Raw genomic sequence first — 12174 nt, 5'->3', positions numbered from 1 at the left:
ACAATAATAATAATAATAATAATAATATTAATAATAACAACAACAGGAACAATACTACTACTACTACTAATAATAATAATAATAATAAGAAGAAGAAGAAGAAGAAGAAGTAGAAGAAGAATAATAAGAAGAAGAAGAAGAAGAACAATAACAAAAAGCCAGGTGCCGCTCCGTCCCAGGTGTGGCAGAGACAGGTGAGTCAATTCGTCCAGGTGAGAAGCTAATTACCTGCGCTCTTGAGTGGGACAGGTGCTTCCTACAGATGTGCCCTCCTCCTCCTCTTCCTTCTGTCACACACAAAATATTTCTCATCTCTACTTATTTTTTTATTTCTTTCTATCTTTTTCTTGTGATCCTATTTTTCTTTTCTCTCCTCTCGTTTATTTATTTTTATCTCAAGTTGTGTTTATGTTTTATGTCTTTCGTTCTCTTCTTTTTTTTTTCCCAGCAAAGGCGCAAGATTTGTTTGTATTTTAATGTGTGGTCTTGTTCAGTGTTTTTTTTTTCTTTTTGTGTCTTATTTTGTACGTATCTATTATATTTTATTGTGTTTTGTTTCCCTTTTATTTGTTCTTATTTTTGTAACAGTTATTTTGCGCTGTCTGTGTCGTTTCCTTTGTTCTGTTATATTTCTTTTCTGCTTCCTCGTCTTTCTTTCCTTCGTTTTTTTTTTATTCTTTTTTGTGTCGCATATATTCTGCTGTCATTGTTTTTTTCCATCTGTTTTATTCTCCTCCGTGTTTCCTCATTCCTTCATCGCTTTTTTTTTATTGTTATATCTTCCTATCTTTCTTTCCCTTCCGTTCCACCGCATTTCGTATTTATCATATCATATTCTCTTTGGGTCTTATCATTTTCTCTCCCCACATCTCCTTCCTTTCCTTCTACAAGATTTTTTTCCACACCCTTGTCTTCCTCACAGCAGGACACATCATTTCCTCCTCCTCCTACAAGCTATTTTCTACATCCTTCTCTCACACCACGCTGTCTCCCTCCCTCCTCCTCTCCGTAGCACTTCTCTCCCTCCTCCTCCTCCTCCTCATCCTCCTCCTCTTCCCGGAAACTCGTCAAGGGCGCCTTCCCTCCCTCCCTCAGCAGCGCGGTGCCCCGGGGGACGCCGCGCCCTCGAAGTAGGGAGAGGGAGAATAAAATCTGGCGCCTCCATTACGTCTCGCCCTCCGTCTATTTTTTATCTGCCCATAACCCGCAGAGAGAGAGAGAGAGAGAGAGAGAGAGAGAGAGAGAGAGAGAGAGAGAGAGAGAGAGAGATTGTATAGTTTTTGGCGTATTTTTAAGTATTATTGAACGAGAAAACAGAAATATGTAAACAGACAGAGACAGATAGAATGGCAGACAGATAGACAGACAGACAGACAGACAGACAGACAGACAGACAGACAGACAGACAGACAGACAGACAGACGGACAGACAAATAAAAAGTCAACATAAAAAAATAATTGCAGGAAAGTAGAGGAAGAATAATATTTAGTAATGAGAGAGAGAGAGAGAGAGAGAGAGAGAGAGAGAGAGAGAGAGAGAGAGAGAGAGAGAGAGAGAGAGAGAGAGAGAGAGAGAACCCCTACCTACTACTATAAGCTCGTCAGTCTAACAGCTCAGTCTCTCCTCCTCCTCCTCCTCCCCTCTTCCTCCTCCTCCTCCTCCTCCTCCTCCTCCTCCTCCTCCTCACAGAAAATCACGCGTTTTGCATAATTTCATTCCTCCGCCGCGGGAAGCCTTCATCCTCATAGCGGCGGCGTCATTCTGATGGTGAAAGCTTATCGGCTACACTCCTCTCCTGGGACACACACACACACACACACACACACACAGTAGTAGTAGTAGTTGTAGTAGTAGTAGTAGTAGTAGTTTATTGGTAAATTTAGCAGGACATCATTCAGATACGAAACGAAAAAAAAAAAACAGAATTAGTAAAGTTAAAAAACAAAAAAAAAAACAAAGAAAAGAAATTAATATTAACTTAATTTTGTTTAACTGAAAGGATTGAGAGTAAATACTGCAGAAGGGTAAACACACACACACACACACACACACACACACACACACACACACACACACACACACACACACACACACACACACACACACACACACACACACACACACACCTTGTATTTTGCTCGTACATTCTCTCTCTCTCTCTCTCTCTCTCTCTCTCTCTCTCTCTCTCTCTCTCTCTCTCTCTCTCTCTCTCTCTCTCTCTCCCTCTCTCTCTCTCTCTCCGTCGCTTCACTGCAAGATGTTTTAAGATAAAGAAATATTTGTTGCTTCACAATTCTCTCTCGCGTTTCCGTAAAATGTCGGGTTTGGAGTGTGTGTGTGTGTGTGTGTACGTGTAGTGGTAGTAGTAGTAGTAGTAGTAGTAGTAGTAGTAGTAGTAGCAGTAGTTGTTGCTGTAATAGTTATCTTGTTTTTCAATTAAAGTATCACAACACAATTATTCTTCTAATCTTTCTTTGTTATTCTTTTTATTTACTTCCTTTCACTTATTTACTTAATTTACTTCCTGATGACACTGAGGAGTGGAAGAGAGAGAGAGGGAGAGAGAGAGAGAGAGAGAGAGAGAGAGAGAGAGAGAGAGAAGAAAAGAGTGGAGCATTGCAAGGATAAAGGCTGGGGGGTGGATAAAGGTGCGATAAGAGGAGAGGGATGGAGTGTGTGTGTGTGTGTGTGTGTGTGTGTGTGTGTGTGTGTGTGTGTGTGTGTGTGTGTGTGGAGGGGAGTGAAATAGACATGAGGTGAAATGACGGAATGAATCTATGAAAAGACCCAGTGAAATTTAAGGAAAAAATAGAATAATATTATGGTACAAAATTATGGAATGATGAAGAGATAGAATGAAATGATGGAGAGATGAAAAGATAGAACGAGATAATGAAGTAATAAAAGAAGAGGATGAAATTATGAAATGAAATGAGAGCAAGCGTGTGAGAGGAAAGATGGAAGAGAAAATATGGAACTAAGAGAGAGAGAGAGAGAGAGAGAGAGAGAGAGAGAGAGAGAGAGAGAGAGAGAGAGAGAGAGGCCATTGCTGGAAATTAGAACGAGAAAATGGTAGCTTAGAAATTTAACAGGGAAGATCGTAGACATAGGAAACTTTTAGAGATGAGGAGATGGGATAAGGAGTTTTGTTGGCAGGCTCTGGCGTAGGGAGGAATTGGGTTAGGGTGAGGTTAGGTTGGGTTGGGTTGGTTTGGTTAAGTTGGGTTGGGTTAAGTTAGGTTAAGTTTAGTTTTAGTTTGGTTGGTGTTGATTTGGCTTTTTATTTATTTATCTATTTTCTTATTTTACTTCTTTTACTGTTTTCATGTTTCCACTGTTTTGTTTTTCCCATTGTTTTGTACTTTTCCTGTTTTTCCTTCCTTTTTTATCGTAATATTTTTTTCCATTTTTTTACATGTTCTGTTTTTTTTTTTTTTCCTTTTTATATTTCCCTTGTCTTATTCTTCCATTTTTACATTTTCAACTTCGTTTTCTATATGATTCATTTGTACATTCCTTCCTTTTATCATCTTCCTTTCGTTTTCATTTTTTCTTACTTTCAAGACTCCTTGCTACATTTTTTCTCTTTCCTTTTTCCATCAACCTAATGAGTTCTGGTATAAGAGTAAGAATTTATGAGAAAACTTGATAAGTCTATAATTAAATACACTAAAAGAAAGTGAAGGAAAAGACGCAATTAAGAGTATTAAGAGTAAAATATTTCTAATTACGAAACTCACCCGAAGGAAAAGTGGCGGTTCGTAAAATTGGTAGTAGTAGTAGTAGTAGTAGTAGTAGTAGTAGTAGTAGTAGTAGTAGTAGTAGTAGTAGTAGTAGTACTCGTTATTAGGTTTGTAGTCGTTTCTTTCTCACCAAAATATTATCACTCTACAATTTTTTTTTCTTCCGTTCTGTTTTTTTTTTTTTTTCTGAGGATATAAAAATAAGCAGAAAAAAGAAAAGAGGAGTACAGTACGTAGGAAAAGGAAGAAGAGGAATAAGGGAAATGGAAATTATATCAATCCTTTTTCCTCCTCCTCCTCGTCCTCCTCCCCTACTTCAATTCCTCTCTTAACCTTCTCATTTGACCCCATCCACATCATTCATTTACTCATCTACCAATCAGTTTCCTGCGTGCTATCTTGAGTGCAGTCCCGGGTAAGAGCGAGGCAGGCGTGGCGGAGCGAGGGTGGTGGTGCCTGAAGTGGCGGCGTGGACCTAAGCACGGCATGGCGATAAGGACGAGGCCACCGCTGCTGTCGATGAGCGAGTACGGCAGAAAGATGCACGTGAAGTATGTGTTGGTGTGGTCACCGCCTGGGGCGACGCGCCTCATCACCGCAGGCCCAAGGTAAAGGTGACCTGGCAGTGCCGCGCGTCAGGGAGTTTAACATCACCGCGGAGGAGCGAGCGTTGCTGTGCGCCGTTCGAAGTGGGGCGCCTGCTGAGAAAGAAGCAACTGTGCAGATCACTGCCTCGCGCCGGCCGCCCCACCAGGACAGCAGAGAGCAGCAGCACCACTACCACCACCACCAGCAACAGCAGCAGGCCGCCGCCAAGAGGAAGAGTGAAGATTCTCTCGCGCCAGACTCCATCAAATTGCTGCGCACTGAGAAGCACGAAGTTTCCCCGCCTGACGAGGAGGAACGCTGGGAAAAAAAGGGATGAAAGAACATCTCATATATAAGAGCAAGTGGGAAGCCTCGCCGTGTGAGCCCCGATGTAACAAGCTGTGTGTGCAGAGACGCGAGGAAGAAGAGAGTCAAAGAGACCACTCACTGAGCGCCGCGCAGTGCCGCGGGAACAGCGCCGCGGGCACCGCTCAGCCCGGCACTCCTCAGCAACAGTCTTCCCAGTCATTATCAGTCCTGCTTCCCTCCATCTTTCCCTCCCACCGTCTTCCTTTCCTTTGCTCATCTTTCTTTTTCCATTTCTTCTAAAACTTTCCTCCCTCCTGCCTCCCTCCTGCCTTCCTGCCCGCCTCCCTCCCTGGCTTCCATTCTCAGGTGTAATAAGGTGAATCTTCAAGGCTTATTTTCTAAGACCACTTAAGTCCAGAGAAGAATTAATGACTTCCTGTAACATTGCGTGGAATCCTTTCTCTCTCTCTCTCTCTCTCTCTCTCTCTCTCTCTCTCTCTCTCTCTCTCTCTCTCTCTCTCTCTCTCTCTCTCTCTCTCTCTCTCTCTCTCTCTTTCTCTGTTTTTTTTTATCGTGTTCTTTTTTCCTTCTATTTTTTTTGAGAGGTATGTTTTTTTTTTGTTTTCTTTGTCCTTTGTCTCTGTTCCTTTTCTTTTTCCTCGTGTGTCTTTTTAAATTGTCCAATCTTCCCTTTTTTCTTTCTTTTTCTTTCTTGTTTTTCTTTTCTTTTTTGTTCTAATATTTCCTTTTTTCGTGTTTTGTTTTGCTTCTTTTCTTGTTTTCCCTTTTTCTTGTTCTCTTGTTCTCTTCTTCTCTTCTTTCATTTTGGTGGTCTTATTCTTGTTTTGGTCTCTCTCTCTCTCTCTCTCTCTCTCTCTCTCTCTCTCTCTCTCTCTCTCTCTCTCTCTCTCTCTCTCTCTCTCTCTCTCTCTCTCTAACTCACTCAGCCACACGCCAATAATTTCCTGCAGAAGGCACCTGTTAATTCTTCCAAAGCCTGAAGGAGGAAGAGGCAGAAATGTAAAGATTGGAATTTCCTCGAACTGAGAGAGAGAGAGAGAGAGAGAGAGAGATAGAGAGAGAGAGAGAGAGAGAGAGAGAGAGAGAGAGAGAGAGAGAGAGAGAGAGAGAGGGGGGGGGGAACCTTAGTAGATAGAATTCGATTAAAAATTCATTGTCTTTTTAAACTCAAACCCAAGTTTTTTTTTTCTATTATTATTTCTTTTCACCATAAATCTATTGAAAAAAATAATGATAACGTATTTCATTCATAAAACAGAAAATTTTGAAGAACTATTAAGAAAACAATCCAAAAATAAGTAGTTCTTTTTTATTTCATCGATTTTTTTTTTCTTTTTTCCGGTTACGTTCAGAAAAAAACAATAATTATATGGATTAGTTACAAATAAGAGGAAAGGAGAGAAGGAGAATAAAAGAGGGAGCGAGTAAAGTGAAAAAAGCTTAAGGAGAGAAGAGGATGGTAAGATTATTGGAAGGAAGGAAGGAAGGAAGGACGGAGAGAAGGTAAGACTATCGAGGAGAAAGAGAGAGGAAGAGAAGAGGGCAAGGAAGGAAGGAAAAAAGGAAATAGAGAAAGCCAACACATTATGAAGAAAGGGAGGAAGAACAGAAGAGGATGATAAGACTGTCGGAGAGAAAGAATAGGAGATTATGAGAAGAGAGTAAAGAAGAAAGGAAGGAGAGAAGAGAAGGAAGAGGAGGAAGGAAAGAGGAAGAGGACACAAGCAGAGAAAACGATGGCAAGATTGAAGAGGAAAGAGAGAAGAGGATGGAAATATTGTTTTGAAGGAAAGAAAGAAGGAAGAAGAAGAAGAGCGAAATGGTTTGCATTAAAGAAGGAGAAAAGGCGACGCTAAAACTATCAGAAGGAAGGAGGAGGAGGAGAAGAAGAAGAAGGAGAAGGAGGAGGAGGAGGAGGAGGAGTTTGCCGAGGCGGAGTAAGGCGAGAGTGGCGGTGGAGTGGAAGGAAGGAGAATTAATGAGAAGTGAGAAGAAGTGTAGGAACGAAATAGGTAATGAAGTGACCTCCCAGTGATAGTGTGTAGTAGTTGTAGTAGTAGTTGTTGTAGTAGTAGTAGTAATAGTAGTAGTAGTAGTGAGGCAGATACAATGGTACGGTTTATGATGGTTGTGGTAATAGTAGTAGTGGTTGTAATAGTTGTGGTGGTGGTGGTGGTGGTTGTGGTGATGGTGATGGTGATGGGGGTGCTTGAAAGGAAAAATATTCACACACACACACACACACACACACACACACAAACATATACACGCTTCGATCAGAAATTTCTCTCTCTCTCACTCTCTCTCTCTCTCTCTCTCTCTCTCTCTCTCTCTCTCTCTCTCTCTCTCTCTACGACTTTCTCCTTTAGTTCATCTTTTGTTTATTCTCCAACACCACAACTCCTCCTCCTCCTCCTCCTCCTCCTCCTCCTCCTCCTCCTCCTCCTCCTCCTCCTCCTCCTCCTCCTCTCCCTCGTGATAGGTCACAAGGGGAGATATCGGAAAACCACCACCACCCGCCACCACCACCACCACCACCACCACCTTCGATATTACTCCTGCCGACGGATATCCTGACAGTGTGTGGACGAGGAAGGGAAGTCTTGCGTCACTCTGGAACCTGGGGGCTGTTGGGACCTCGGAGCTGTGGAACGGGGGCTGAGAAGGGACTGAGAGGGTGGCTGAGGGAGACTAGGGATGGATTGAAGGGGTTACTGAAGGGGCGTTGTAGATAAGGGGGGGAATGGGACTAAGGGGGATGGGGGGGTGTGCTGAGGGGTCCCGATCTGCCTGTCTATTGGTGATTCTTGGTTCAGGAAGACTTTGTGACCTCGTAAGGGACTAATAGATAGGCAGGCAGACAGATAGATAGACAGATACTTAGATAGAAAGACAGATGGATAGGTAGATAAGCAGGTAGACGGATAGATGTGTAGACAGATAGGCAGATAAGCAGGTTGACAGGCAGAAGGTGTTGTTGTTGTTGTTGTTGTTGTTGTTGTTGTTGTTGTTTTGATGGTTCTTGTGATAGGTATAGTGGTGGTGGTGGTGGTGGTGGTGGTTGTAGTAGTAGTAGTAGTAGTAGTAGTAGTATTTTTTAATAACGCCAGAATTTTTTGCTTTTTTGCTTTATTGGTGATGTAAATTAAACTCAAAACTCTCTCTCTCTCTCTCTCTCTCTCTCTCTCTCTCTCTCTCTCTCTCTCTCTCTCTCTCTCTCTCTCTCTCTCTCTCTCTCTCTCTCTCTCTCTCTCTCTCTCTCAAACACAGTCCCTTCACTATAGCGGATCCTGATGTTGTTTTGTCTTTGTTTTGTTTCATAGTACTTTTCACTTTTATCCTTTTTTTTTCCTTTTTGTATCTTTTTTTTTTTTTTTTTTGCGTCCTTTCCACACGTTTCGCATTACGCGCGCTGAAACCTTTTGAATCCCGCGCCATTTCGCTCAATCCTCCCTGAATTCCCTCTGCTTTACCTTCCTTTACTTTTTGACACCCTCCTCCTCCTCCTCCTCCTCCTCCTCCTCCTCCTCCTGGTACAACTGCATGTGTCAGTGTTGGAGGTTGTAGAGGCTTTACTCTGTATGTTCCTCTCACTCTCTCACTCATCTATCTCTCCTCGTCCTTTTTTTTTTTTCTTTCCTATCGCTGTTCTTTTTTCTTTTTGCGTTTTTTTTTCTTTGTTGTTGTAAATTCTGTTATTTTATGTGTATTCTCTAGTCGCCTACGCTGTTTTGTTTCTTTACGCCAAGATCGAAATTCTGCTCCATCTTATTCTATTGTCGTTTATCCCTCTCCGCGGCGATTCATGACCCGAGCGTTGCGGCGCCCACGGCCAGCCAGTGAGCTCGGCGCCCTTGACTCACCTTGCAGCGGCAGCGAAGACAGCAGCGAGGAGTAGCGCGCCGCCCACAGGTAGTGGTGATGGGGGGGATGCTGGGGCGCTACCAGGGGCACCGCCGCCGCCGTACTGCTGCCGCGTGCCCCCGGCAGAGGCAGCAGCTGCCGCACATCCAGGATTTTGTCTGGCCTGAGAAAGCCCCGCGAGGCGCCGTACACCGGGGGCGGGAAGCCCGGCAGGAGGACAGGCAGTGGGGAGGAGGTGGGTGGCGTGGGCGTCCTCCTGCGGGAGATGGACGGTGATATGGGCGGCGACTGCAGCGGCGGCGTGGAAGGGTGAAGGCGTGGGCGTGGGCGACGAGCAGGAGCGCCATGACATTCCGCCGTCGCCTGCCGCGTCCCCGGCATGACCCTGGAAGGCTGAGGGGCTCGTTGAGTGGCGCGGCGGGCACAGCGGGCCCTGGCTGGCCGCGGCGCCATCCCCAGGGATCTGAAAGAGTGTCCCCGTGGGCGTGCTGGCGGCCCTGGGGCACCGCAGCCGCCGCCGCGCCACACATCGCAACCTTCCCGCGGTTCCTCGCCACACTCGCACAGTGGCACGCGCCTCTTCGCCAACCCGCGACTCTCCTAGGGCCGTAGCATCGTCCTCGGCGACTGTGAGGCCGCAGCATTGGCGTGGAGCGGCGCGCCTCGGGATGGCTGAGAAGGGTCGCCTCGGCGGCGTCGGCGGGAAACAAAACTTTTGCTCAGCTGCATGAGCGTCGGAGCACTGCGTGGCGCGGGAGTACCCGAGCGGCCGCGTGGTGAGGTCCAGGCCCAGCTCGTCGCCCTCGCCGCTGGTCTCCACGGTGCCGCGGCGGTCCTGCCCCCACAACAGGTCTCGGATTAGGAAGGAGCGGGAGCGAGACATCCTGAAGGAGCGCCGCAGATCAGGCGGGAGTGCGCTTCGCCTCGGACTTCCTGAGGAGGCTTTGGCGGGCAGCGGAAGGTGCCTCGCCGCCACGTGCGGGATCCTTCTTCAGCACAACCCTTCAAGTGAATCGCATAGCGGCGCCCACACCGCAGCGGGAGTGTGGCGGCGGGGAGTTGCTGCGTGGTATCAGTAACTGGCGAGGCCCTGAGCCCTCGTGATGCACGCCGCTAAATCATCACGCCTGCGGCTCTTGCTCAGAGAAGACTTAAAAAATGGCGTAATTATATACAAGCATAAAAGTTGCTAATTCAGTTACCACATGTCTGTCACGGGTCTTCCCGTTGGCGGTTAGCGTGACACCGTGACCTTCCAGCGGCGCCGCGCCACGAGGGTTGCCGCGCCGCGCACCTATGGGAGGGAAATATGCACCTCGGGGCACACTGACACACGCAGCAGATATACCAGTGCCGCAGTGACAGTGCCATATTCCCGTCCCTCCCTCCCTAAGGAGCCGCGGTGATGGTGGTGGTGGCCCGCTGGCTGGCACTCACAAGCCCCGCCCACACACACACACACACACACACACACACACACACACACACACACACACACACACACACACACACACACACACACAGAAAACCTTGCAGATTACAACATCCATCTCCTCCCTGCTATTACCTCATTATCCCTTTCTTGAACATAATCATTGCATTAAAAACAAAAAAGCAAAAAAAAGAAAATATATAGCGCCGCTCAGAAACCCCAGCGTGTCTGTCACATGAAAGCAAACCCCCGCACGACTCCATTGCCATGCAGCCCAGTAGAGCAGCGCGCCCTGTGATTGGCTGCGCGGCGTGGCAGGCCCTGCCCCCCGAGACGAGAGGCGTGGCCTGTAGCGGTGCCCAGACCATCATGGGTATTTAGGGCATAATTATATTTTAAGTAGTTGGCCAGAGCTGAAGCCGGCTGGGGCAGACTTAAGCGTCGCGGTGCCAGATGGAAATGAAAATAGACCAGACGCTTGGCTGCCGACTGCCATCTTGAATTTCTTCTTACAAAACATTTTTCCTTCCTCCCGCGGCCGTGGTATATCGTTATTCCGCATGAGTATAATAATTCAGCCTTTTTGCGTGGTTTTCTCGTGGGCGTTGTGTGGCGGGGCGCTGTGGCGGCGGCGTGGGCGTTGCCGTGGCCGCAGCTGTGGTGGCTAATCGTTACAGACTCAAGGCAACACAAACACAGCGTCCGTTACTTCGCCGACGCTCCGTGACGGGTGGACATCACCGACAGCCGTAACAACACCACTAAGCAAAACAAACCAAAGCTCACACAGACACACTCACACACTAAAAAACCTGAGAAACAGACACATCAACGTAAGCATTTTACACCAACACGCCGCCGTTCACTTACAACACAAAACACACTAGCATCCACTAACGACGCAACTCAAACACAATTATGCAAACAAACCAAAACAAATGCAAACAAACTTGGCGTCTAAAAAAATCAAGAAACGGATGCATCAACGCAAGCATTCATACAAACACACACACACACACACACACACACACACACACACACACACACACACACACAAGAAAGAAAAAATATCAAGAAGCAAGACATCAGCAACATAAGCATTCATACAAACATACAAACATACACTAACCCACACGAACACCACAGTTGAGTCATCACGGAGCCTTAAAACATTAGACAAATATATGAAGGAGGATGACAAATGAAAGAAGCGGTGCGTGTTTCATAAAGGAACCGCCGCGTGTAGACCTGACGGCTTCCTGCAGCTTCCTTTATTTTCCTATGTTCGCTTTCTCTAAATCAACCGACCCAAAACACATCTAAGCAAACTCTTCTCCAAAAATCTTGAGAAACAGACGCATTACCAATATAAGCATCCACACAAACACACAAACATAGACAACCAGAAGATGCTGCAGAAGAAAAAAAGACACACACACACTCACACACATACACAGACACACAAGAGGCGCCCCTTCAAACCGTGTGGGTGGAGGCATTTGTTTACAGCTGGCGGGGACGTGACACGATAGAGGGAGGCAGGTTAGCGGAGCGTGTGCAGGCGGGACCTTGAGCCTCGTCCTGCTGAACCCGGATGGGATTAGCCAAGTGGAAAAGGACGAGGACGAGGGGAAGGCGATGGCACAGAAGGAGGAGAAGGAGGAGGAGGAAGAGGAGGATCACGAGAGACTACCAGAGACAGGACCCATGAGAGAGGGTGATATGAGGAGGAAGACGAGGAAGAGGAGAGAAAAGAAGAAGAGGATGATAGGATGAAAGGAGAAGGAAGAGGAGAATAATGAGCGGAAGAAATAGGGTAATAGGATAAGAGGAGGAGAAAGACGAGGAAGAGGAGAGAAAAGAGGAAGAAAAGGTGATGGGTTAAGAAAAAGAAGGACGATGAGGAAGAGGAGAATAAAGAGGGGGAAAAAAAGACGATGACTAGAAAGAAAAGAGGAAATGAGAAACATGACGAAGACGAGGAAGAAAAAAACAAAGTAGAGGAGAAAAAAGGTGATAATGACGAGGAGAAAAATAAAAAAGGACGATAAAAGCAGAAAAGAGAAGGATGAAGACGAGGAAGACGAAACCAAAGAGAAAGAGAAAGAGTAAAACAAAGAAGGAGAAAGAGAAGGAGGACAGAAACAAAGTGAAGGAGAAAAAGAAAACGAGGCGAACGAAAACGAGGAATAGGGTAAAGGAAAAGGAGAACAAGA

At 46.0% G+C, this 12174-nt stretch overlaps 1 protein-coding gene across 1 annotated transcript in view; it reads right to left on the bottom strand.

Moving 5' to 3' along the window:
- LOC135090287 (hematopoietically-expressed homeobox protein HHEX-like) overlaps positions 1–10021 on the bottom strand; it is a 47467-nt gene extending 37446 nt beyond the window's left edge. The window contains exon 1 of the mRNA XM_063986931.1: positions 8526–10021. Within this exon, the coding sequence (XP_063843001.1) occupies positions 8526–8979 (454 nt within the window). The 5' untranslated portion in view covers positions 8980–10021. The remainder of the gene's footprint in view (positions 1–8525) is intronic.
- Between the last annotated feature and the right edge of the window lie 2153 nt (positions 10022–12174).

The sequence above is a fragment of the Scylla paramamosain genome, chromosome 34 (assembly GCF_035594125.1).
Source record: "Scylla paramamosain isolate STU-SP2022 chromosome 34, ASM3559412v1, whole genome shotgun sequence".
NCBI classification, from domain to species: domain Eukaryota; kingdom Metazoa; phylum Arthropoda; class Malacostraca; order Decapoda; family Portunidae; genus Scylla; species Scylla paramamosain.
The sequence above is the reverse complement of the archived record's forward strand: the minus strand, read 5'-3'. Positions and strand labels throughout refer to the sequence as shown.